The sequence below is a fragment of the Cervus canadensis genome, chromosome 21 (genome assembly GCF_019320065.1).
Source record: "Cervus canadensis isolate Bull #8, Minnesota chromosome 21, ASM1932006v1, whole genome shotgun sequence".
Lineage (NCBI taxonomy): Eukaryota > Metazoa > Chordata > Mammalia > Artiodactyla > Cervidae > Cervus > Cervus canadensis.
In genome coordinates this window covers 3714935-3741782 of record NC_057406.1, presented here as the reverse complement: position 1 = coordinate 3741782, position 26848 = coordinate 3714935, and the positions used below count along the sequence as shown (strand labels likewise).

At 63.0% G+C, this 26848-nt stretch overlaps 1 protein-coding gene across 2 annotated transcripts in view; it reads right to left on the bottom strand.

Annotated features, from left to right (window-relative positions):
* Window positions 1-12570: 12570 nt before the first annotated feature.
* Window positions 12571-26848, bottom strand: part of WNT7B (Wnt family member 7B) — a 54242-nt gene continuing 39964 nt past the window's right edge. For both annotated transcript variants that reach the window (XM_043441374.1, XM_043441373.1), the window contains exons 3-4: window positions 21386-21657; window positions 12571-15372 (exon numbers count right to left, since the gene is read on the bottom strand). In XM_043441374.1, coding sequence (XP_043297309.1) covers window positions 14893-15372; window positions 21386-21657 — 752 coding nt within the window. In that variant the 3' untranslated portion in view covers window positions 12571-14892. The remainder of the gene's footprint in view (window positions 15373-21385; window positions 21658-26848) is intronic.

The following is a 26848-nucleotide window of genomic DNA, read 5'->3' as shown; positions in this document are numbered from 1 at the left end:
ATGGTGCCACAGAGGGGATCCGGGGGGCTTTCCCAGAGACCCGGGACCACAGGGCCACTTCCTGGGCCCCTCCAGTCCCAAGGGGTGCCCCCACACCCCCTCCCCAGTCCTACTGGGCAGCCTGATGGGTCAGAGAAAGTTCACTGTTCAGGGAGAATGGATCCAGGCTGCGGAGACCAGACCTCATCTGGACAGCAGCCCCCAGCCGGCAGGACACGGACGGGGCTGTGCAAGCCTCTCACCCCGCCTGCCCCTCTGTGCCCAACACGCGGAGTCTCTCTCCCCGACTCTGCGGCAGGCCCGCCGCGGGGTGAGCCCCTGGGTGCCGACAGGCAGACAGCATAGCCCCTCTCAGCCTCTGGGAGGGGTCGGCAGTGGGCCGTGGAGTCCCTGCTCCGGCCCTTGTCTGCGAAGCACCTGGGGCTTCCCGGAGGAGGGGACTCGTGAACCGCTTTTGAAGCGTGCGCAGGACTTTGCCAGCAGAGAGGACTGGAAAGTCACCTTGGGGGAGGCAAGAACCAGGGGGCCAGGGGCTGGTACCAAGGAAGGGGGCCCTGAGGGACTGAGGGTTTGAGGACGGGCCACAGAGGCTGTGTTGACAACCTGCGGGACCCCGGGGAACCACTGGGGCTTCAAAGACTTAGCGGCCGTGGAGGGCCTGGGGACGGGGATCCGGGCTGACCCCAGACTGGACCCCGTGTGGCCCTGGGGGGGCATGGGGCTGCTCTGCCCCCGCTCCGGTGGCTGTCCTTTGGGGAGGCTGTCCGCTCACGCGTTCGTTCCTGATCACCAGGTCCTCACTCTCTCCTTTTCTCGTTCACTCACGCAGCCTTCTGTTCACCCATCCGACTGTCCATCCTTCCACTTGCCACCTTAGGGAGGCCTGGGCGGGTGCTGGGTGTGGGCCGCGGAGGAGGACGCTTCCTGTCGGTGGCTGTGCCAGGGCTGGTGTGCTTCCTGGGGGAGGGGGTGGGGGCCGCAGAGTGGGTGGTCCAGACGGGCACTCCAGCCCGGCGCACTCTGGACCCAGAGCTCCGCTGGCTCCCCGTGGGCACTGAGATGCTCACCTGGCCTTCCCTGCCCTTGGCCTGGGCTCTAGAATCCCCTCCCCGGCCTCCCAGCCCGATCTGGAAAGCTGAACGTGGCGTTGGGAAGCTGCGAGTGGTTCCCTCGGCCCTGCCTCCCACCAGGCGCTGCTCTCTGGGCCCCTTGCTGGGCAGCTCCTCCTGGGGAACCCAGCCTTTCTCGCCTCCAGCCCGGAGGCGTGGGGTTGTGGCGGGGTGGGCTGGCGGGCTGTGCCCTTGCCTCGTGAGATCAGGCAACACTGAAGGCCTCCATCTGCCTGAGCACGGGGCGCAGGGGACTCCGCCCACTCGCCCGGCTGTGCCTGGACGTCCCCTCCCTGCACGGTGACACCAGCAGTGACAGCCACAGTCAGACCTCCTGGGAAAGGGCAGGTGGGTCTCCCGCCGCCACCCCAGGTAAGCCAGCCTGCACCTGGTAACAAGGTGTCCTTGTGCGGCCTGCCCTGACCCACGACCTCCGTGGCCAATTAGCATGGCTGAAAGCGCTCCGAGCGGTTCTGGAACTCGTCTTTCATGTGACAGTTTCACTTGGGAACATTTGAGCACAGACCTTCGCCTTTGGCTTCCTCTCAGGGGCCCCGGCTGAGTCGGGGCTGGGGGGTGGCGATGGGACCAGCTCTGGACTGCTCTGTCACAGGCCACCCTCGAGGTTCTGCAGAAGCTGAGCGCCTAGATTCAGGGAGCCTCGGTTTGGGGGTATCCCTGCGTTGGCAGACGTGTGGGGGACCAGTGAAACCTGTCTGGCCCGAGGCAGATAGCATCCCTCTGCGAGCCTCATGTCCCTTCATGGTTGTCAAACATTTTTAGCAGCAGAGCCCTTCAGGCAAACTCAGCGTTTGTGGAACCCCAGCCTGCAGAGGCGGTCACAGAGGAGCTGCCCTGCGGAGGAGGGCCAGAGGGCCTGGGGCCCCTGCCCTGGAGCCCGACACCCCCACGTCTGCCCTGTGCTGCCCCCGTCTGAAAATAAGGTCTGAGCAGGAAAGGCCAGCTGGTCCTGTGGCCGCCCCCTACAAGCCGGCCACGCCAGTGCTGTGGGCCCCGAGCCCTTCCCCGCTGCACGCACGCGGGCCGTGACGGGGAGAGGGCTTGGGGTCTAAACCACGCAGAGCGCTCCAGAGTTCTGCCCGGCTGTGGGTGCCAGGACAGCCGGGTCTCGTCTCAGTCTTCCCTTTGATTTGCTTCACAAGTCATCGCTGAGCCCGACGGCGTGCTTGGCTCCGAGACACGAGGGAACGATGTCCGGCCTTGAGTTCTTCCCCAGAAAGATCTCCTGGGCTCTGAGGATGGGCTCGGGGCCTCGTCAGGGTCCCCCAGCCCGGGAGGGTGCCTGGAGAGGGCACTCTCCTCACCGAGTGGTCTTGGCATCCTGGCATTCCCTGGAGCTGGTGGTGGGGTCGGTACATCCTGACCCCGTGGACCGCAGCCCACCAGGCCCCTCTGTCCAGGGGTTTCTTCAGGAAAGAATACTGGAGCAGGTTGCCATTTCCCCCTCCAGGGGATCTTCCCGACCCAGGGACTGAACCCGCATCTTTTGCATCTACTGCATTGCAGGCGGATTCTTCACTGACTGAGCCACCGTGTGGGCGCCCAATAAATGCACTCACTGGAGTTCTAATCTCCTAGAAACCGGAACCCAGCCAGGACCTCAGCCCAGGGCGGGCTGGGGGTGGGGAGGGACACGCTGCGCTCCTGGGGTCACCAGAGCCGTCTGCAGGCTGCTCTGTTAGCATCACTCACCTCTCAGGCTTTGCCCTTCCGTACTGTTGTTTTCTGGTACTTAAGGCATTTTCTCATGAACCAATGTCTGGAAAGTATCCATCCATCGATTGGGTCAACAAAACACTGCTGCATTCCTGCTGCGCCCTGGGCCCTGTTGCCAGGCCTCGGCAGTGACAAGCCAGCGATGGTCGTGCCTACTGGTGGCACCAGCCGAAAGTCTGGAGACCAGCTCCATGAGACCAGCTCCGGGGACGGGGCAGGCAGTGACGTGGCCTCTGCAGTTTGGAGCCCGAGAGACTGTTTCTGAGCTGGTGACCGCCAGCCTGAGACTCAAAGCAGGGGAACGGCCACATGGTTTTTAGGAGACTCTGGAGGCAGGCGGGGGGACAGGAGGTATCCGAGGGGACCTGGGCAGACCCTGGCCAAGTTGGAGATGAATCACATAGTCCTGGGCGGGGACGGAGCAGAGTCTGCAGAGTATTGAGAGCCACCGTGTACGGCTGGTTCACTCCTCACCCGCAAGGTGCTGCCGGCCTTCGCGAGGAAGGGCCCTCGGAGGCGGGGTGACACCGACCAGCCTCGGGCAATGCTTCCTCACTGGCACACGGCCCGCTGTACCCCAGGGCGGCCCTCCCCACCCAGCCAGCAGTCACACCTGGCGGGCTGGGTGCACCAGGAGTTCTGCATCTCTCCCCAAACCCCAGTTCTGGAGACAAGGGCTGCCCTCTGCCTTGTGGACCCCCAGTTTTGCCCTCTTCTCAGAAGGCGCTGCCTCTCGGGGGCTTTGGGGTGTCCCTCCTGGGGAGTCCCCAGGCTGCCGGTCCTGGGCTGAACAGTGGCTTCCGAGACGGCCAGATCCAAATGCCGAGCTTGCACATCTTCCCTTGTGTGGTGCGTGTGGTTGAGGCGAGAGTCCTGAGATGGGAGCTTATCCCGGATTATCTGTGGGCCCTGAACACGATCACAGGAGTCCCAGGAGGGGGCGGAGGGGCTCTGACACATGCGGAGGAGCAGGCCTGGGAGACGGGGCCAAGAGAGGTGGGGAGAGGCTGGCCTTGAGGGCAGGCGTGATGCGAGCACAAGACACGGATGCTGGCAGCCACCCGGAGCTGGGACAGAACCTCCCGGGGGGACAGTCCTGCCCACACCTCGACTCCAGACTTCTGCCTCAGCGGTAAAGCCGCCCGACATGCGGGTTGTCAGAGCAGCTGCAGGAGAGAGCACACTCCCCGCCTTCCCCCAGCACCCAGGGGAGCCCGGGCAGCGTCTTCAAGGCAGTGAAGATGGTCCAGCACCCTTTGCCCCGGATGTGAGCACTGTGGGGTGTCTTCCTCATGCCCAGGACACAGTGCAGGAGCCGACAGGAGCAGTCAGACTGGCACCCCCAAATAGGGCATGTCTGACACAGTAAAGAATCCCCCTGCAATGCAAAGACCTGGGTTCCATCCCTGGGTTGAGAAGATCCCCAAGAACAGAGCCGGGCAGGCTGTAGTCCATGGGGTCTCAAAAAGTTGGACACGGCTGAGCGACTTTCACTTTCTTTCTCATTTAAAAAGGTCTTCTGGTAGCTTGGACCGAAACCAATCCGCCTTCAACACGGGAGACCTGGGTTCGATCCCTGGGTTGGGAAGATCCCCTGGAGGAGGGCATGGCAACCCGCTCCAGTATTCTGGCCTGGAGAATCCCACGGACAGAGGAGCCTGCTGGGTTACGGTCCACGGGTCGCAAAGGGTCGGACACGACTGAGCGACTAAGCCCAGCACAGTGCAGCCCCCCGGCTGATGGAGGGACTGTCCAGGGGCAGGTCGGGGGAGACACCCCAGGAGGCCGGGTTTCCAGGGCTGCAGTGGAGAGGGGCATGGTGTCCGGGCAGGCTCCCTGGTTCCGGCTCCTGGGGGACGGTGCTGGTGGGTGCGGACCAGGGAGGCTCTGGAGTGCGGGGTGGGGGCCCCGGGGCGTGCGGGGACAGGCGCGCCTTCCCCAAGCCAGCGTGGCTCAGCCAGGCGTGTGCTGCAGGCCCCAGACCCGCCGCCCAAGCCCTTTTAAGAATAAAAACAAATATTTGTGCTGCATGTTGTGTGTGTTGGGGTTTAGTTTTCTTCTCCAGGCTAAAAATAGGCGCCTCTCCCACCCCGGCGGGGGTTCCTGCCCCGCCTGCCGCTGGGCCGGGCCTGGCCTGGCGCTCCGGGGCCCCTGCCAAGTTCTGACTTAACTGCCGGTGACAGGAGCGTGAAGGTATCAGAAAACGATTACGGGATTAAGGTGCCCATTACGGCGGCGCGGCGGGCGCTTCAGCGCCGGGCTGGCCGGGCCAGGGGACGCATCGGGGTGGGGGTCCCCAGAGGGGCTTGGACGCTGTCCCGGGCCCCCTTCACCCGAGGGTAATAGCGATACCAGCCCCCCATATGCACTAACAAGGAAAGAGGCAACACTCACACTCCCCCCGGGGGCGTGGAAGTGGCACAAACGGGCCGTCTGGGCGGAAGCCGTGTCCCAGCCGAGGGGTGACTGGGGGCCGCCAGGGGAGGGGCGGTATCAGTCGGAGGGGGCAGGGGCCTCAGGAAAGGGGTGAGGGAGGGGGGTGGGCCAGGGGGAGGAGGGAGGAAGGACAGGTGATCGGCAGGTTCGGAGGGTCTGAACAGTGTGGGGAGGTTCCGCCCGGGGGTCTGTTCACGCCACGGCCGCGCTGCTGTCCAGGGCACAGTGGGGGCGTGAACTTGGGGGGACTCAGGGAGGCGGGTTGGCCAGACGATGGGGTGGGGTCCAGGGCAGGTGGCCCCAGGGAGTCCCCAGAGTGGGAGGGCAGTTTGGGGGACGTGCTGGGGCCACCTGCAGGAGCCAGGGGCTGGAGGAGGTCTACGGCCACCCTGGCCCGGGAGACAGTAATTCAGAACCACGGACAGCCCTGTGCCGCGAGAACCCCCGTAGGGGATGGGCGTGGGGGGACGCCAGGGTCCCTGAGCCCCCGCTCCACACAGGGGCCAGCAATGGGTGAGGAGACTCCCCCAAGAAGGAACCAGAGAGGGGCAAGGGCACTGGCTGGGGGGCCGGAAGGAGAAGGAGAGGTCGGGACCTGGGGCTCCCGGGCCCTGGGGCTGAGCCAGACAGTGGTCATCAGGGAAAGCTTTAAACTGTAAAGTGTGGTGGGCACGCCAGGGCGGGGCTCTTGAGGCCTTTCCATGCAAACTGTAAAGTGCTGTGCCCACTCTGGCCCGGGCTGGCCGGGGCTGCCGGGCGTCTGTCCGCAGGGGGAATTCCCCAGGGGGACAGTCCTGCTTTCCCTCGGGGTCGGGGGGCGAGCAGGGACAGGCTGCCCACTCCTACAGCCCCCCCACTGCCCATGAGCCTGTCCAGCGAAGCGGGGTCCAAGCAGGGTGGGTGGCAGAGGGGCTTCCCCGTATCCTTGCTTGGCTGCCAGCCTGGGGGACACTTCTTCCCTCTGCCCCTCGGTTGGACGGATGGTGAGGAAGGGGAGGAGGGGGGCGGAGGGCTGGCGAGTTCTGGGTGCTCCGCACAGGCCATCTCGCTGGACGCTCCTCACAGGCCCTAGACAGGCAGTCCGTCCTGTCTTATGGTGGGGAAACTGAGGCACAGTGGACCAAAGACATAAGGACAGGAAAGGGTCAGTCCCAGAGCCCCTGCTGGCAACCAGCTCCCGGGCCCAGCCAGCCACGCTCCGTCCACAGGCCACAGGGGTGAGGGAGGCCCTGGACGGGGAGCAGGCCTGCGTCCTGGCCCCTCCCCGACCCCGAGCACCCTGCGGAGGCCCCCCTGTCCTGCACCGGAGGGGCTGCTGGCACTCAGCTCCCCAGCCCACCAGCCGTCCCCTGTCCTCCCGGCCTCTGGCCTTGTGGGTCCCGCTGCCTGGGGCACCCTCTCCACCTTCTGCCCTGGCCTCCGTCAAGCGGCAGCTCGTCCATCTCGCGTGGTCCACTCTGACCGCCCGCCCGTCTTACGTCACCTGCCTTGGCTGCTCCTCAGCCCTGTCTTCCTTCTCGCACGCTGGACCCTTCATGGTTTATGCTGTTCCTTACATTTCTAACAGACGGCTTGTTGCCTTTAGGCCCCTCCAAATGGTCAGCTCCCCGAGGGCAGGACTCTCATTGCCTCCCCGGTGTCTGACACTCGAGACGGGCACAGTAAAATTTGCCGAGCAAACCAGTGAGACGAGGGCTTCTCGCCTCCAGAGGGGCCTCCAGGGCACAGCAGACCTCCCAGAACCCAACACCACCCATCCCCTCCCCACCTGTGCCCTGGCCCAGGACCATGACCTCCCCCTGGGCCACAGAACAGAGACCCCTGGAACACTAGACAGAAAGCACAGGCTCTCTGTGTCTGAGAATCATGAAATCGGAAGCCTGTGGGGCCTGCACCTCTCCCTTGCCATTGTGTGGAGGTCAAACCATGCTTGAATTCCTCTAGTGACGGGGAGCTCCCTTCTTCCAGCAGCTCAGGCAGTGAGCAAGTCCTTCTAATGTGGCCTGAGGCCCACCCTGCACTGGACCTCCTAGGGCTGCCCCTCTGTGCCCTTGGTGAGTGGTGCTGGCAGGCCCTTTCCACGGGAGCAGGGATGGGAGACTGCCCCTCCCGGCAGTGGGCACACCCCAGCTCCCGGGGAGACAGCCCCGGTGACTCAGCTGTGTCCACTCCCTCCCCTTGCCTGTTTGCCGTTGAGATTTAATCGATGCTCCTTCCCTGGGAACACAGGAGGGGAAGCGGGCGTCCGGGTCAGGCCCTGTCTGCAAGGCCAGCCCCGCTTACTCGGCCGGCAGCCGGCCGCCTCTTCGGACGGGTTGATGAGCAGAAGCTCAAAGCCCTGGCATCGGCCTCAGCAGCTCAGAGCAGGAGGTGTGGGGAGTGGGGGTGGCCAGGCCCATCCTGGGTCTGAGGAGGATGCAGGGAACCACTGGCCAACAGGGCGATGGACAGCCTGGGCTCAGGGGAGGAGGGCCAAGGGGGCGGGGCAGCTGCTTCCGGAGGGGCTCAGCGCCCAGCCCTCCTGCCCACGCCCCTCCCAGCCTGGTGGCTCTTGTTTGAGAGCCCTCTTTCTTGCAGTGGGTTGGGCATGTGGGGCCTTCGTTCCCCAGCAGGAATCAAACGCACACCGCCTACATTGCAAGCGCAGCATCTTAGCCACTGGACCACTGGGGAAGTCTCATTGAGAGACTTTCCCATGGAAGAGAGGGCTGTAGATTGCAGTTCAGTTGTCAGGGAAGCCAGCTGGCTTTGCCCAGAAGGCCCAGATCCGGGATCCGGGATCTGGGATCTGTGATGGCCCTGAGGAAAGGAGAAGTGGGGAGTGAGAAAAAAAAAAGTGAGAAAAAAAAAGCTGGAAACCGTGAGACTCAAGGGCCAGGCTGCCCCCTGTCCTCCCAGAACCTTCTGGAACCTGGTCAGTGGTGGGGCAGCTGTCCAAGCTCTACTCCCCCCACTGCCCAGCCTCCGCACACTCCAAGCTCTGCGTCCCTCCAGCCAGCCAGCCCCAGGTTCCACCCGAGACCCTCGCTCGCCTCTGTTCCTGACCCCGAAGCGTCTCTTTCCCTCCTGTCTCACTCCCAACCCTCTCTTTCCTCCCTTCTCTTCTACACCGGCTCCTCTAGGGAGCTTTGCCAACAGCCACATGCCCCCCAGGGTCGGTTCCCCACCCCTCTGGCTCCTACCCCTCCTGTCTCCACTGCAGCCTCAGGGCTGGGGGCAGGGAGGAGGGATGAAGGGACTTGCTGTTCATCATTCTGCCCGCCGTCCTGGCTTGAAGCTATTAAAGGACCTGATTTCAGCCTCTGCTTTGGGCCCTGCCAGGCCCGGCCAAGCCCTGGGCCCCGAGGAGATGAGCAGTGATGGATGAGGAGACAAAGGAATGCGGGGAAGAGTGGGTGCGCGGTCCTGTCCTGCTCAGAGGAAAAGGGGGACTCGGGAGCCAGCAGTGACCGTCTGAACCAGGAGCAAGGGGACGGACTTGGTCAAAACCTCCCAGCCCACTGCGGGCCTGGGCACCCGGTACACGGTGAATAAGCAGAAAGGCCCCTGTTATGGCCCAGCCCCCGCAGCTCAGACAGGGGGCTTCCAGAGCTGCAGACCCCCGGAGAGGACTCCTTGGGGGTCCTGCCTGGCCTTACCAGCGAGACCCCACGCTGGGCTAGTCTGGGCGAACTGGAGTCCTAGAGACCACCCTGGGGCCTGAGGGTGGGTGGGCCGGCCACCCACGGGGGCCGCGCGAGGCCACCTGTGTCCAGCACCTGGAGCGCGTCCAGCCCGCGCCGGCCTCTGCCTGCAGGTGGAGTAAGAGGACTCCTGACCCAGGGCCCGCGTCTGGGCTGCTTCCCGGCAAGGCTGGAGGGCTTGCTGTTCCTCGGCATCCCAGGAGGCTGCAGGATCCCAGCTGAGCTCAGGGCAGCGTGCCACCAGACCTCAAGGGGACAGGCCAGCCAGAGGGGACCGGCCAGTCACTTCTGCCTGGGCGCTGCTCACCCCTGGCACCCTAGGAGCAGTGCCCGCCCAGGGCAGGCTGTGGGTGGGCCCTGAACCCCCTTGCCAATGCATTTGGCAGACCATTTGCTACCACCCAGGCCTCTGCTGGGCACTCCTGGGGGTGCCAGGCCTCCCTGCGGCCCCCGTGTCCTCAGACCTACAAGATTCCCAAGACTCCTGGATGCTTGGGCCAGGCAGCTGAGTCCCCAGGTCCTACAAGAGCAAGGACCTGATGAGGAGGCGGGGGCGTCACAGAGAAGGGAGGTGGGCGCAAGCTCAGACCATAGAGGGGAAGGGCGGGGGTAGCCACAGGCGAGGTCCAAGGTGACGATCAGCTGAGCCTCCCGGCTCCCGGGGCCCCTGGCCCAGCGCTGTGCCTCCCAGGGGACGTGCTCTGCTCAAGGGCCCTCAGCCTGCCTGTCTGCCTGAGCGCCAGGAGCTCTAGTCCTCACTCACCTCTCCCGCCCCTCCTGGGCCCCTCGGGCTCGCTAGACCACAGCCCTGCTTGCCCCAGGCCCCTCTTCCCTTCACCAGGCTGGTGACTGCGCCCTCCTGACCCCGCCCCACCTCCCAGCTCTAGGAGTCAGAAAGTTCACCCAGGTGTCTAACCCAGATCCCACCTGCTGCATTTTAGCCTAGTAGTCACCATTCTGTGCTTGATGAAGACAGCCGCTGTCATCTCCTCCCTGGACCCATGTAGTTGTTCTCTTCCCATTCATCTCTGTGAGGCCTTGGACTAGGCCCCAGGGCCTCAGTTTCCCCTCGTGGGAGTGGGCATAGAGCTGGGTGGAGGGAAGACCCCAGAGGTTTGAGTTCAAACCCCGGTTCTGCCTCTCACAGGCAAATGACCTGGGACAGAACCCTTTTTCTCTGTGCCTCGGTTCTCCATCGATAAAGCAGAATTAGCACCGACCTAACTAGGGAAGGGGTGTTGTGAGGTTGTGGGTAACCGTGGACCAGAGCCAGGGACAGGCATGGTGGGGGCCTGCTCACTTCCAAGGGCCCCCAGCCTGCTGGGGGGTAGGGTCACAGCAATGAGACCTCTCTGCCCATGAGGGCGGAGAGCCGGGATGGAAAGTGAGGGAGGGCTGGAGCCTGGGCAAGCTTGCTGGGGGAAGGTGGGCGTCACGGGGGAGAGGGTTGCAGGTGAGGGATGGGAGGAGAAAGGATCTCCCTAGCTGGAGACACAGCTGGAGCGAAGGCTGGACGGGAGGTGGAGGGGATGGGTAGGTCTGGGGAGGAGAGGTTTGCTGGCAGGCCAGGGGCTTTGCGTGTGAATGGGGCAGAGGTTGGCCGTAGGAGATGAGACAGGTCAGGAAGGACGTCCAAGGCCGCAAGGAGAGAGTCTCTGTCACCACGGCCACAGGACCCCCTGGGAGCGCTGGCCACTGGACAGCAGCTGAGTGGGCAGCCCGGGGAGCCCTGTGGGGAAACAGGGTGGGAGACCTTGTTGCCAAAGCTTGGCCTGAGAGCAAAGTGTGGGCAGGAGTGTCCTCCAGACAGAGAAAGCAGGAACGCTGGCCTGGCCAGAGAGCTGGCTCCCCTGTGTCCATTCTACAGAGGGGCACGCTGAGGCTCAGAGGGGTAGATGAGCCAGTCCAAAGCCCTTTTCTCTCTCCCAGGCCGTCTCAGCCCAATTACACCCTTAGAATGGGCTGCCCTGCTTAGGGCAGGAGTGAAGCGAAGGCCTGGAGACCCTGAAGGTCAGGGCCAAGCTTGAACCACTGCCATCTCCAGGGCCAGACACAGCCTCCAGCAAGGCTAAATGAGCCAGTGAGTGAGTGAATGAATGAGTGGGCAGTGGAGACATGCCCCCAGGACTGCAGGTGCCCCCTATCCTGCCCCAGCATCCCCATATCCTGCCCAGGGAAGCCCTGGTGACCCACCAGGATCCTTGCTGATCCTTGCTGTCTTGGGTGCAGCGGGAAGGCAAGCCCGTGGAAGCTGCATTCTGGGCAAATTCAGAGGCAGGACAGGCCTGCACGCCTGGGACCCGCAGAGAGAGATGGGGGCACGGGTGTCACTCTGGGGGCCGTGGGGGTGCCGGGCTGCCTGGGGAACGCTTCCTTGGAGGGTGTGTCGGGCGGCCCTGGGAGGCCGGGGCTGGGGTTGAACCGTGGCCAAGCAGTGAGTACAGTCTGGGCACCAGGGCTGGGGCATTCTCAGAGCTCTTTCCTCATTCCTGGCCCTGTGGGAGTAGCCGGACCCTGGCGTTCCGCGGCCGCCGCCACCGCGGACGCACTCACTGTCTCGTGGGGAGCAGGGGCCTCCTGCCAATCTCCCCGGGGCATCGGGGCCTGGCTTGGGGCCCCCCAAATCCTGTTGACCCCCGAGTCCTGGCCCCAGCCACCTCCTGCTCTGGGATGGGGACGCTGATGTATCTGATTCAGATGCTGATAAATACGAGGGCACGGGCGCCAGAGGCTGTGCCCAGGGCCGGGGTGGGGGCAGGGTGCGCCTGGAGGGACAGAGCTGAGATTTCAGGACCAGGGCTCGCCCCATCTCCCCGCCTCTCCACGCCCTGAGGGGCACGTCCTCCTCCGAAAGCCCACCTGGGGGCCCCTCTCCCTGGATCTGGGCCTCGGTGCCCAGGTGGATGGGGGCTGTGTGATGCCAGGCTGCCTCGGGACAGCGGGCAGTGGCCAAACCGGCCCCACCGCATGCCTCCGGCCCTCGGCAGGAATGCCATTCATCCTCCCTGCTCACAGGGCCTCTGGCAGAAGCAGCGAGGCCTGATGGCCAGCCAGGGGCCTGCAGAGCTCCCAGGGGCCTTGGGCTGCCTTGCCTCACCCGGAGAGGGCAAGAAGCACCCCGGGGCAGGGGGGTCATGGAGTCAAAACCCCCCAGATACAGCTGGGCAGACCCACGGGGACTCTGAGGACAGACCCCACCGGGTCAGAAGGGGAAGGAGACACAGAGGGAGACAGATGGGGCCAGGGCCTCCCACCTTCAGCCCCACTTCTCCCGAGAGCAGCCCCCTGGCACCAGGCCATGACCCCCCTGCCCCTGTGGCCTGACCCAGGCTATCTGGGGAGGCCTCGGAGTCTGTGTCCAACCCCCCCAGCTGTGGCCCTTGCTTGGTGGGGACAGGCCCAAAGTTCTTGGGGGCAGGCATGAGAACCAAGCCCCCCAAGAAGGTGTGAAGGACGGGGTGGGGGAAGGGCCATCAGCACAGCACCAGCTCCGCCCACACGGCGGGCGACAAAGGGTGGGGGGCCTTGTCCTCAGGGGACAGCTCCTCCCTCCCTCCCCCACCCCCGCGGCAAGGGCTGCAGACACTTCACACACTTGCTTCTCTGATTCCAGCTTTATTAGAGCCGAGCTCTCCCCTCCCGGGGAGGCCAGACACAGCCCATCAGAAACCCGCCAGCTCTCCTGAAGTGGGCGGGTGGGGGGGGCAGCCACCGCAGGGACACTCAGCGCCTCGGCCACCAGCGTCCCTGCCTGGGCCACACGACACCCCCGCCCCCACCCAAGGGAAGGGTGACAGCCTATTAGGGGAGGGCGGGGTCTCGGTGGGGGCCACCGAGTCGCCGAGGGACAGTGCACGTGACTTGGTGGCATCAGGGGCCCCAAGGGTCCAAGGGCCGGTTTCAAGCAGAAGGAGGCGCCTAGCTCGGGGACAGCGCGGCCATCCCCCCGCCCCCCAGTACCCAGTGTAGGTCACAATAACTTAAGAGACACTATAGACATTTCGACACTATATAACAATATAAGTTAACCAGGTTTCTTGGCAGAGGATGCTAGGCCTGTGGACTCAGGGGGGTATCCTGGGACCTGGGGTGGGGGAGTGGGAAGGGGCCTGGGGGGGCATTCACAGTGGCCTGGGAGCTCCCAGGACAGCAGCTGTTGGTGGCATGTCCAGGCATCGTGCAGGCAGGCAGGGTAGACGCCGGGGCCAGGGCCCAGTGTCACTCACCCCAGGCTAGTGCCCAGCCCACTTGTCTGGTTAGTAGCCTGAAGATACATTGACATGGGATTCTGTGAGAAGACACCTCAAATCAGGACAGGGACGAGTGCAAGGACCGCGGTGCACCAGAAGCCGGTGCATGCCGTCCTTCCCGGCCCCGGGACCCTGTGCCTCAGTCTCCCCATGGTGGGCAGGAGTATTGGCAGGAGGCATATCCAGCGCTGAATCTCAGGCCCCTACTCTCTCCCCACCCAGCCCACAGCTTAGAACCAAGCAGAACCCCTTTCCATTCCTGTCTCCCAGGTTTCAGGGTAACTTGACGTGGGGTGGGGACCACGGATGACTGGAGGGCAGCTATCCGCTGGCGCAGCAGGTGGGACCATGGCAGAGCAGTGCCCTGGATCCGAGCTTTCTCAGCATCAGGGTCAGGATGAAAGGACCTAGACTGGGCAAGGAGACCACCAGAGAAACCCTCAAAGGCACCTCAAGGAGGGGGGCGTGGACCCCACTGAAGCTGGCAGGGGAGGGGCACAGCCAGAGTTTTCAAGGCATGGGGACTGCCTGTCACCCTGGATGTCCCCAGAGCACGGCCTTCAAGGTCAGGAGCCCTGGGATGACCGTCAGGGAGCCTGAGCCCGGGAGAGAGCCCCCACTCACGGCCTTGGGGGGTCTCACTAGTGCTCGAGCTACTCTGGGCCGCAGGGTCCCCATCTGTCAAATAAGGCAAATACCCCTGAGCTGTCCCCCTGTCCCACCAGCCGGCCCCGGCACGGTGCTGTCCTGGGGGTCCAGCTGATTCCAGGGCGGGAGAGGGTTCTGTAAACTAGGGGAGCATCTGGCTGGTGGAGGGCTGGAAGAGCAACCGCATTCAGGGAGGCAGCACTCCTGGAACCTGATGTGGGTGACAATCTGATTTGCTCGATATGATTTTCAAAAGAAGGGAGGAAGGGGCCAGAGGTCCCTGTCCGTGGCTCTCCTCACAGGCGGTCTCAGCCGTGCCAGCCACCAAGCGCCCCACCCAGCTCACGTGGAGACCACTTGCACGGGCGACCTCCCCCCGGACAGGGCCATACACCGGGATGCTCCCGCGGGTACCCAGGGGCTAGAAGAGGGAGCAGAGGGCGGCAAGGGGACACGCTAACAGAGTACGGAGTTAGGACTGGCTATGCCTTAGTGCTAAAATCCTCTTCGGATACTAAGAAAACATAAATAATTTTTGTCGACATCTGCCCAAACTGCCCTGGAGCCCAGTGACTGCTGAGGCTTGGGACGAAGTCTTTCTGCGTCCTGCACCACCAGGCTGGGGGAGAAGGACGCTCCGAGTCCGGGTAAGTGTGTGTCCTTGAGGTTCACTGTCCCGGAGAAAAGAAATGCACTGGGCGCCGCCAGGGACACTCACGCCATCGGCCTTGCCCTCTGGACCAGCTGACGGGCACTGTTCTGCCACAAGAGGGGACTGGCGTGGCAGGAGAGAGCCGCTGGTGGGCCAGGAAAAGGTGGCCGCCCCGTGGGAGCCCTCTCGCGCCTGGAGCGCCCACCTCCTGCACACACACCTGCCCGCGCGGTCAGGCGGCCGGGCAGAGGTGCCAAGGGCGCGGGGCGGGGCCGCGGGCGGAGTGGGCGGGGCCGCGGCGGGTGGAGTGGGCGGGGCGGCGGCCGGAGTGGGCGGGGCCGCGGCGGTGGGCGGGGCCGCGGGGTAGGCGGGGCCGCTCACTTGCAGGTGAAGACCTCGGTGCGCTCGCTGCACGTGTTGCACTTGACGAAGCAGCACCAGTGGAACTTGCAGTTGCACTGCCAGACCTTGGTGTACTGGTGGGTGTTGTAGCCCCGCCCGCAGCACATGGTGTCGCAGCCGTCCGCGCCGGGCGACGTGCGGTTGCACAGGCGGCCCTGTGTGCCCACGCTGCCCGTGGCCGCGTCCTCCTCGCAGTAGTTGGGGGACTTCTCGATGTATACCAGGTCCGTCTCCATGGGCTTCTGGTAGCTTCGCAGCTGCTTGATGCGCAGGAAGGTGGGCTGGCGCAGGCGGCTGGCACGCACCACCTCGACCTGCACGGCCACGTTGTACTTCTCCTTCAGCAGGTGACCCACCTCGCGGAACTTGGGCAGCGTGGTCCAGCACGTCTTGGTGGTGCAGGAGCCTGACACGCCGTGGCACTTACACTCCAGCTTCATGCGCTCCTCCAGGACCTGTGGGCCACAGGGCAGGCTCAGTACCGGCTGGGGAGGAGTGGGGGTGGGGGCGGAGGCAGGTGGTGGGGGGCCTGCCACCTCACCTCCATCTGACCCGGATCTGACTCCCCACTTCCCACAGTGTGACCACACATCAGTGTTTCCTGTTCTCTGAGCCTCAGTCTCCTCATCCATGAAATGGGGCTACTGACCACAAGGTCCCTTACTGCACAGGACCCTATGAGGGTCCCCGTGAGAATATTCAGACCTCAGCAGTGCGAGGAGTGAGCTCATCAAATGAGTTCCACAAGATTCTCACAACCCTTCAGGGAGCTGCAAGTCTATGCACTGATGAGGAAACTGAGGCTGGGTGGATGGGGTAGGCGTGGGGCTCACTGCAGGTCACAGAGCAGCAGGTGAAGAAGCTGGTGCATGCCCCCCTCTAGGTAGCAGGTCCAGCAAGAGCAGGTGCTTAGCAAATGTGAACCCCTCACCCTTGTGCCTGGTATAGGCTCTGGCATGCAGTCAGCACTTAAGTGGCTGTTCAATGGAAGCCTGGCACGCACATGGAGCTCTGCACACCTTTGTTGAAGGAGGGAGTGGGGGCAGGCGGGAGGTGAGCGCACGGATCAGTGAGGCCCAGGCGTGCCGTCTGCTGGGAAGCCGCCCTCCGACCAGTGTTGTTCTTTCTCCCCAGCTCCCTGAGGGCCCGCAGTGGGTGCAGCCGTGTGTTTTCCTTGGGCCTCCCTCCTTGGCCCTGGAAGGCTGATTCCCAGAGCCAGCCCTGACCCCGGGCACTCATTTACTCAGATCGAAAAGGCCCTGCCAGCCGGGCCTGATTAAAGATGGGGAATCATTAGCCGCCGCCCCACGGCTGCACAAGAGCCATTTGTCAGCTGTCTTAGTTCCCGCTGGCCTCACTGCGACAGCCTGAGGTCTTGGCCACCCTCTGCCTCCTGGCCCAGAACCCCAGCCCTGACCCTCAGTGAATGAATGAATGAATGAAGAAATGAAAGAACCAGAGAGAGAAACATGCCACGGTGTTGGTGACTGCCCAATCCCTTTCCTGCCTGCCCTGACTGCACGGGGCCCTGGACCAAGGTGACGAACCCTGGGACTCCCAGGAAACTGATACACAGCGCAGGGGCTTGTGAGGGGGGCGGTGGCCAGGCGCGGGGGCTTCCTGGAGGAGGTGGTGCCCGTACTAGGTGTTGACGGAGGAGCAGAAGCTCATTAGACAAACAGGAGCTGCATTCCAGGAGGGGAGCATTGCGAGAAGGTCTGGAGAGCTGTCACCATCACCACGAAAGGAAGATTCGACCCAAATGAGCACAACTTGAGGCTAGCGGCCTGAAGTTTAAGGGCCGAGGCTCTCTCCTCCTGTGTGAATGATGTCCTGGGTGGAACAGGAGAATCTGGGGAGGAGGCGGGAGGGAGGAGGCGGGAGGCTGATACTCCACCAAGGGCGGGCCGAAATGGGGAGGGACCCCGCATTCGGAGGAGGGGAAGGGGGCCAAGGGGAATATTCAGAACTGGAATTGCAGGGCTTGATGACTGCTGTGGGGCATTTGGGTCGAAGGCACTGACCAGAAGTCTGGTCTGGGGGTCTGGGTGAAGGTGCGACCTCTTCAGAAAAAATGTTTCTAGGCCTCTACTCTGCCTCCCACCCCTCTCCTCACTCTTGTTCATCCCAGCCCAACCTCTCCTTCCCCTCCCTCCACCCCACGATCATCTTTGCTTGGACCACTGCGTGCTAAGTCGCTCAGTCGTGCCTGAATCTTTGAGACCCCATGGACTGTAGCCCACCAGGTTCCTCTGTCCATGAGATTCTCCAGGAAGAATCCCAGAGTGGGTTCCCATGCCCTCCTCCAGGGGATCTTCCCTCTCCCTGAAAGCCCCTCGCTCTACTAATCTGCCCTTCAGAGCTTGGAAGCTTCCCTTGCCCTGGTCACTCTGCCTGCCATGGATGGTCCAGGCCAGCGGCTGACCAGATGCATAGCCCTCTCAGAGCCCCAGCCTGGGGGGCAACTGGCCCCACCCCATGCTGCCGACCCAGGAGGTACCTCCTCAGATGGGCGGTGATGGCCAGAGACCTGGCGGGAGTGTCCAAGCTAGCGTCTGTGCAGGCCGGGTGTTCCATCGGTGTGCCCACGTTGGCCTGCTGAACGGCTGCCCCTGCCTCGCTCTGCCGCCCGCCCTGAACCCCCTCCCTCCACATTCAGCTCCTCTGTTGCCAGAATGGTGACAGTCCTCAGATGAAGTTGATTGGACCATTGTGTGCAGAGCAAGGGGCTGAAGCCTCGCATGGCTGGGTCCCCGGGGCTCACTCTCCTGGGAAGTGATCACAGGATTCAAGAATGTGCTGTTTCCGGCTCCAGCGCCCTCATGATAAGAGACAGAGAGAGGTGGTGGCGCCAGCCCCCACCTCCCCAGGAGACCACCTAGGAGGGTGCAGAGCGACCCACCCTGCCCAGAGGAGCTGTTGGCTGAGCCCTGGGCCTCACTCCTGCCCTAGAGAGCTCCAAAAAAGGGCAGACTGGGGTTCTTCCCAGAGTAGGGGCTGGCCTACTCTATGGGGAGGGTGCTCAGTTAGGGGGTGTCCCTGGTTGGTGGCCCAAAGCCCTGAAGGAGCTCGGGTTGAGCAGGTCTGCACATTCAGCTTGTCTGATCCTGGCCCACGAGGGATTCAGTGGGCCGTGTGCCAGTCTGGGGTGGGCTGAAGAGTGTCCTCCCAAATGTGTGTCCACTCAGCCCCTCAGAATGTGCCCTTCTTTGGAGATCGGAAGTTTGCAGATGTAAGCAAGGTAAGACTCGCAATGAGATAGACCTGTGTTCTTCTAAGAGACAGAAGAGGAGGGAACACGACACAGAGGAGGGGCCACGTGAAGACAGAGGCCGAGACTGGACAACGCGGCCACAAGCCAAGGAGTGCCCGCGGCCCCCGGAGCTGGAAGAGGCCGGAAGGACCCTCCTGGGGAGCCTCGAGAGGGAGCTCAGGCCTGCGGACACCATGACTTTGGGCCTCTGGCTCTGCGCAAGAACAAATTCCTCTTGCTTGAAGCCACTTCACTGTGGGACTTCAGTGTGGCAGCAACAGCCCCCTCTCCACCTGACTTGCTGAACTCTGTCCAAGGCCTGGGGACTGGGGGTCGGGCCTGGCTGCTCTACGACGGGGCCGGGGTGCCCCAGCATTAGAGTGACCCGTGAAGGTCTGGACTCAGCTCTCCAGGAAACCTCAGAAGCCATACCCACTGGTCTCAGCTGCCATGATAAGCCGGGGCCCCGTGTAGTCACCACCACTGGCCTTTTCCAAGGGCTCAGACTACACATGGGCAGCACGGCCCCACGGGGTAGGGGCTGTTGTGGGGACAGGCTGGGGCACACGGCGCCTTCTACCTGAGGGGGAGGAGATGGATGTGGGAGAGGGGCGGGGCCAGCCAGGGCCTTGCGGACAGCTGGGGACAGTGTCAGCGGGAGAATCCTGGCTGCCGACCAGGTTAGAGGCCTTTGCTGTGGCTCCCCTGGCCCCGACAGGCCCTCGCACGGCTCATCTGCATCCCCTTGCCTCCAACATTCTGCTTCTCCTTAGTGCATGGCTTCCGGGTGTCACGGCTCCAACCCAGTCAAACCCCCTCAATATATTATTACTCTTCTCCATCCCAATTCCTCCCCACCCCCGAACAGCCCCAGGGCCATCACCAGCCTCCTGCTGTCAGCCCTCCTATCTTCCTCAGGCCCAATCCTGCTAGTCTCCACTTCCCCTACTCCTTTTTGCTACTGCTAAGTCACTTCACTGCTAAGTCGTGTCCAACTCTGTGCGACCCCATCCCTGGGATTCTCCAGGCAAGAACACTGGAGTGGGTTGCCATTTCCTTCTCCAATGCATAAAAGTGAAAAGTGAAAGTGAAGTCGCCCAGTCATGTCCGACTCTTCGCGACCCCATGGACTGCAGCCTACCAGGCTCCTCCGTCCATGGGATTGTCCAGGCAAGAGTCCTGGAGTGGGGTGCCATTGCCTTCGCCGCTACACTTTTTTACCACCTACCAATTGCCACCCCCTATCCTCCCAGCCACCAAGTCCCCAAATATAAAATGGAGATGGTGAGACTGTTCTCCCAGGGGTGTGGGAAAGCCCCTGCTCAAGACCTAAACCACTGCAGAGGCTCAAAGGGGATTGGTTCAGTTTAGACTTCAGATGTGCCTCCTCCTCCAGGGAGCCCTCCTAGTGCCCTCCATGTAAGTGAATCTCTCTTCCTCTGCCCTTCCAGACACAGATCACCATTGCCTGAGCCCAGAGAATGGAGCCTGGGGCTTCTCTCGCGGCTCAGACAGTAAAGAATCTGCCATCAATGCCGGAGACCCAGGTTCGATCCCTGGGTCAGGAAGATCCCCTGGAGAAGGAAATGGCAACCCACTCTAGTATTCTTGCCTGGAGAATTCCATGGACAGAGGACCCTGGGGGGCTACAGTCCATGGGGTTGCAAAGAGTCGGACCCGACTAACACACACACACAGACACACACAGAGAGACATGGAGAATGGAGCCTAAATGTTTTCTGTAAACTCCATGGAGGTCCAGAAATGAAGACTCATTTCTTCACTCATTTGTTCATCTGACAGTAACTGAACAACCACTGGCTGCATGGCAACCTCCACTTCTATAAGATGAAGTCAAAGCCTGGGCCTGGTGCTCAAGGCCCACCCTGGGCTGGCCCCTGCATATGTCTCAAGCCCTGTCTCACCCACCCCTGGTACTCCCACAAGCCTGAACCCTCTGCAGTTGCCCCCTCTTCCCCCAGGTCCTTCCCCCTCACCCCTCACACTCTGCTCTGCTCTTCTCAGCTCTGGCATGTCCTTCAAGGCCCCCCGAGGACACCACTGCCTTCAGGAAGCTACCGCTACCCCTCCCTCAGGCCCCTGGGCTCCCTGCATGTGGGCCCACTGGGCGCTGGCGGAGCTCCCACAGCCAAGGCACGTCTCACTCCACCTGGGCCCCGTGCCCGGCATGACGCCTAGCACACAGACCCGGCAGGGGCATTGGTTGAGTGAATGAGCTCAGCTCTGGGCTTGGGGGCAGAGGGCATTTTCAAGTCTTCTTTGCCTGGAAAGGCTAGTCTGTCCCTGGCCTGCAGAGCCCCTCAGGCCCTGGTGCCCTGGGTGCAGCCCCCGGGGCTGGAGAGCCAGACCCAGAGGCGTTCCACTCGGCTGGCTGCCCTATCTCGGGCCATCTTGCCGCCATGGCGGCCGCTCCTCCCAGCCCAGTATCTGGGGCCCTCATCTCCCCGAGGCGGGGCTGGACTCGCCCTGACTTCTTCCCCACTGTGTCCCGGCTTGAATGTCTTCCTTTATCACGCACCTCTCTGCACCCCACCCCACGCATGAAGCTGGCTGCTCAAGAGGCTCCAACTCAGTTTCTGCCTTTCCTCAGGCTGCTCCTGCTCCCTGGCACCACCCCTTCCTCGAGACTCTCAAAATGAATCAAAGGCCGCCTCCTCCAGGAAGCCTTTCTGAGTGTATTGGCATGACTCCTACAGGAGTGGGGCAGGGACACAGACTGTGGCCTAGAGGCCTCCCCCACCACCAACGCTTGCCAGGCCCGGCTCCTACCCTATGTGCAAAAAGGGTCCCTGTCTCACACCACTGCCCACCAGATGAGGGCTGCGGACACATAAATTCTCTAGTCCCACCCTCAGTTTTCAAATCTTTGCAATTGGAATAGAAAGGCCCAACGCTTAGAGCTTAGGACGGACAAGTGATGGCTTGTGCTCAACACTACCCATCCTGCACCTTCAAGGGCTCAGTTCACCAACTCCCTCCGCTAGGAGAGAAGCCCAAATTTCAGAGAGGTCCAGACCCTCCCTGGATAACTGGGTAAGTCAGTGGTCACGCCTGAAGCAGGCCTGCCCCGCCCCGCCCCGCCCCGCTGCTTGTGTCGCCCCGCCCCGCTCACTGGTCACAGAGCCCCGCCCAGTTCCGCGACGCCCCGCCCCTCCAGACCCGCCCACCACCGCCCCGCCCCGCGCCCGCCCTACCTTCCTGCCCGCCTCGTTGTTGTGCAGGTTCATGAGGCGCCTGGCGTTTTTCTTGATCTCGCGGGCGTCCACGAAGCGCCGGGAGAAGTCGATGCCATAGCGCACGTCGGCGGAGCAGCCGCCCCACTTCCAGCCCTCGGCCTGGTTGTAGTAACCCTGCTTCTCGCGGTCGCAGCCGCAGTTGCTGAGGTTGCCCTGGCTGCAGGCGGCGGTGACGGCGTGGGCCACGCCGGCCGCGGTGATGGCGTACGTGAAGGCGGCCTCACGGCTCCCTGCGGGGAGGGGACGAGTGCGGACGATGAACCCCGCAGGTTCCGACCCTTGGGCTCAGGGGGCCAGGTGCTGGGCCCTGATCCTGCTGCCGGCCGGCCGTGTGACCCTGGGCTCAGCCCTGACCCTCTCTGAGCTTCCGACTCAGCCACTTGGGGCTGATGGAACCCAACTGGCAGGGCTGTCGTAAGGCCAGTACACCCTGGGCACTCGGTGCGTGCCCTAGCCCTGCCGCCCGCACGGAAGACCCTTCTCTTTCTGTTCCAGGAGCCTGGGCGGGGGGGTGAGGGGAGTGCGGGGTGGGGAGGCAGTTTCCTCCTCGGAGAGGGCAGTCAGGGGTCCTGGGAGGGGCTGTTTGGGCCTGCACCTCTGCCAGCTTCCTGGCGCTGCTCTTCAGGAGCGGACCACCTGTGCCCAGGATCCCTTTAGGGGCGCCCACCCCACCGGCCAGGGGCCAGGCAGATTGCCCCCAGCTTGCAGTGGACCCCAAACCCCTTTGCTGCCATCTCTCTCTCTAACCACCCACTGTCACCCCCTCACTAGGCCCTGGCCACCTGAATCTTCCTTCTCCATCACCCCTGCCTGCTTCAGGGGCCACTGAACTGCCAGGCCGGGGCGTGAGTCTCCCCTGCCAACCCCACTCCCCAGCCATCCTCCAGGCGAGTGCAAAGTGCAGTTCCGCACACACATACACTACACACACATTCCCTCCCTCTCCTTTGCCTGAGCTGGAAAGGGAAGGTCTGAAGTCCGTGCAGGGTTGGATCCCCAGCCCTCTCTCCCTATCTTCCACCCCAAACAACTCAAATTCCGGGGCTCAAACTCAAATTCACATGCTCCTGGACGTTTCCTGGTCTTTTGGGTGGAATTTCCTTCCCTTTCATGCCCCAATTTTTACAACCTTCCAAAGTCAGTTCCAATACCTCCTCCTCCAAGCAGCCTTCCCAGACCACCAGCCAGAAGACAGCCCGGGCTCCCTGACCACCCTCAGTGGCAGATCTGACTCTCATTGCTCTTGACAGTGTCCACCTGGTGGGACCAACACTGGGCCTTCCTGGCTCCACGTGGGTCAAAGGCCCCTCAGTTTGACAGTCCCAGCTTGAATTCTGTATTTTCCATGCCCCGTCCCCCGCCTATGCATCCAGCCATCCCAGCCCCAGTCTCTCGAGCACCCCTCTCCTTGCCCAAGGGCAGAGAGGCTCCCTGAGGGCCACGGCCGGGTCTGTGTGGTCCCCAGCACCTGCCACTCCGGGCCCGGAGCTCAGTGGTGTTGACTGGACCAAAGCCCGGGTCCAGGAGCATATAAGCCCAGCGCTTGTGCCCTACGAGCGCCAACATGCCCCGTGTGCTTGCCTACTGTCCCTGAGGACAGTAGGGGTCTGGCATGGTCCCCCCCAGCTTGAGAGAGGATTGAGAGTCAAGTTAGGTCCATTCCACAAGCATCCACTGAGCACCGACTGCCTGCCCGGCCTTGTCCTGGGTGCGGGCCATGTGCTCTGGGGCCTGCCTCCTCACCCACCAACTGGCTGAGGGGGGCTCCTTCGAAGGGGTCCCCACTCCCCTAGCAGGCTCACCCTTGGTGGGGTACTCAGCCTCAGCGAGTGTCTTCCCTCTGGGGGCCCACCTATCTGGGGTCCCTGCTCCCGGGGTGTCTCCCATTCAGGATGAGGACCAGGGTCTCAGGGGCCCAGGGTGGAGGAGGCTTTGGTTGGCCTCTGCCTCTCGGAGGGGGCCGTGGCTTCCTGGAAACTTCCATCCTCTGAGAAGAGCTGAGGGAAGGGTGGTGTCCAACATCCCTTCCTCCCCAGAAAGACCAGGGGCTGCAAAGGGCACCACCTTCCCAGGGCCTTGCTGCTCACCCGCCCCTCCTCCCGGGCGGGCCCGTCCTGCCTACACTTTCCCCTCCTGCCTGGGGACCACTCTGATGGCCCTGCTCCATCAGAAGTCAGCCTCAGCCCAGTGAGGGGGTCTTGGAGGAGCCCTGGTTCTGCACCATCCAGGCCACTAGCCGGGAGCACCAGACAGGGGCAGGGAGAGCAAGGTGGGAAGTGGGCGACTGAACTCCTTCTGTTCGTGTTGGTGTCGCCCGAGCCCAGCAGAGCCTGCTGACTAGCTCATGCATGGGCATGTATGGGCAAGGGAGGTGGCAGTGAACTTGGGGGATTCCAGGAGAGGAGGTGACCACAGAGCTCTGCGAGGAGGGGCACAAGGAACCACGGAACCTCCAAGGATTCCTCAATCTGCCTCTCGGTGGGGAGTTGGGGGTGGGGTGGAGCAGTCAGGGAAGGCTTCCTGCAAGAGGTGACATCTTTAAGTCTTAACAAGAAGTATGTGTTAACTCTTCATGGGTGCGTGTGAATGTGTGTGTGTGTTGTGTGTGTGGTGGGTGCACGCTCCTGGTGCGCATACAGTAGGTGCAGAGGTGTACAACAGTTTGGTGTTCCTGAGCTGGGAGTAGGAGATCAAGAGTCATGAAAAAAGGTGGCCGAGGTGCCAGGAAGCCAACGTGCGGGTGGCCAGCGACGTGCCGTGAAGCAGGTGGCACTTTTGCCGGTGTGGGGGCGAGCGAGAAGCTGTGGGGTTCAGATCTTAGAGCTCACACTGGCTCTGGGGGCGGGGGCTCCTGGAACTAATTAGCAAGCAGATCAGCGGAGCTGTGCTTCCCTCCTCCTCACCGGCTCTCATAGCACCAGCACCCCCTGACCCTTCATACGTGTTCTCATCGACCTCTCCCGACGACTGGAGGTTTTATCCTTATTGCCACATCACAGGTGAGAACACCGAGGTACACAGAAGCTGTGAAGTGAAGTGAAGGGAAAGTCGTTCAGTCGTGTCCGACTCTCTGTGACCCCGTGGACTGTAGTCCATGAACTTCTCCAGGCCAGAATACTGGAGTGGGTAGCCCTTGCCTTCTCCAGGGGATCTTCCCAACCCAGGGACGGAACCCAGGTCTCCCTCATTGCAGGCGGATTCTTTACCAGCTGAGCCACAAGGGAAGCCCCAGAATACTGGAGTGGGTAGCCTATCCCTTCTCCAGGGAATCTTCCCAACCTGGGAATTGAACCAGCGTCTCCTGCATTGCAGGTGGATTCTTTACCAACTGAGCTATCAGGAAGCTGTGAAACGAGGTGTTAATGGCTGAAGCATGACTTGAACCCGGGCAGTGGAATCCAAGCCCAGCTTTGCAGAGGGAGGGCCTGGGGCATAGGTCACGGAGGTCATCCTACCCCCTCTGTGGCCCCTTTGCCCTCAGTCATCGTGGGCAGGAAGAGACCGGGGAAGAGGACGCACAGCCCCTTGGCAGGGGTATTCTGCCTCTGGACCATCTGTGGACCCCAGGTGTGCAGTGGGGTGGGGGGTGGGGGAGTGCTAGCCGGCAGTTGAACACTGGTTGGGAGCCCTGGTGAGGTGGAGCTAGCCTCGGAGTGGGCCGTGCCACACGCTGGAGTGTGAGGAATCTCCTCGGTTGTGTAATCCACCAGGAGGCCAGGCCCACGGAGTTGAAAGTCCCACAACCAAGCCCTGCCTGAGTGAGCAGGATGTGGGCGTGCCCTCGGAGGCCCTGGACACCCCCCCACCGACCCCTCCTTCCTCTTCTTCCCCAAACACCCTCCCTCCCCAGCAGCAGCCAGAAGGGGGACTCCCACACCCCCCACCCTAAAGCTCCAAGCAGGCCAGCAGGTGCCTGGGCCAGGGCGGGCTGCGTGTTTGGAGGGCATTTCACAAAACGCACCCCCCCGCCCCATCTTTTCTGCTCCAGCCTGGTTTCTGCCCGTGCTCAGCTCAGACCCAGTTACTCATCAGTTACTCACCCGGTTGCCACTCCCGCTAATTCCTTTTTTATTTGGTTTTAATGAGCCAAGCCCTCTCATCTCACCATGGAGACAAGGGGGAGGTGAGCATGAGGCAGGCATGGTTTGGGGAGCCGAGGAGTCACGTGGCGTTTGGGATGGAGGGGATCGCTCACCCGCCCCCCTCCGCGCTCTGCAGGTGCATCTCATTTAATGCAACGGCTTTGTCGCCCCATTTCACAGAACTGGACGCTGACTCGGGGCTGACTCACAGTGTGCCCGGCCCGGAGGGAGGACATGGCCCGCCCCCTCCCCGACCAGATCACAGCCAGGACAGGGGCTGGCTGCCTGTCCTCCAGGGTGAGAAGGGGGAGGGCTGGGATTAGAGAGAAGCCCCTCAAACCCGTGGGCCTTGTCCCAGCAAACATCCGGGACTCCCGGGCCCCGAGATGCCCTCCAGCCCTGGAGGCCCACGCGTCCCACCCACCACTCCTGGAAGCCCTGCTAGTCCAAGCCCAACAGCTGGTGGCCTGTGGGCAGGTGCAGCTGTGCCCCCATGCACACCACTCTGCTGGGATAAACAGCAGCCTGATTCCTTGCTGCCTGTGTGGGGGACACTGGCCCCCTCTTCCTGGAGCCCTGCCTGCCTGCCCATGTGCCCGCAGCGCACCCAGGCTCTGAACGCAGATAGGAGGACCCCTGCTTCCAGAAGCCCCCCCGTGAGGTGAGATGGCCTCCCCTGGCTCTTGCCAGGTGCCCACGGGCTGCAGGGGTGGTGGGTGGGATCCACGTCTGATTCTTCCGTGTGCCCCCACCCCGCAGCATTACCCCCTGAGCCCGGACATGAGCAGGGCAGGGGCTGGATGCGCGCCATGGCATCATCCCCTTCTATCTTCACGACCACCCACAGAATAACTCCTCTGGATGAGACCCATCTCACAGATGCGAACACTGAGCTTCAGTGGCAGGAAGTGATTTGCCCAGGCAGCCGCAGCGATGGACACGCAAGCTCAGCGGCTGCTCCAGATGCAGCCGGTGATGGGGGTGGGGAGCTGGGTGGAGGCAGCGGGGACAGTCTGTGTGCGGCCAGCCGCTGTCCTGGGGGGCACTCTTTGCTCTTGGAGCCCAGGGGCCCCGCTTGGGATCCGGAGCGCACCCCAGACGGATCTGCACCCGCAGACCCCAGAGCCAGCAGTAGGTTTGGCAGTCTGTCTGGCACTCGGGAAGTCAAGGTGGGCTCGATGAGCCCAGCCCTGCCCCCAGCCCAAGGTTTCAGGGAAGCAGAGAGGGAGGTTCGGGCATACGCGGGGAGGAGCAGGCAGGAACGCCCTGGCCTTGTAATCTCACACCTGCGGTGCAGCCCCAGGCCGGTCACAAACGCTCTCTGAGCCTGTGCCCCCAT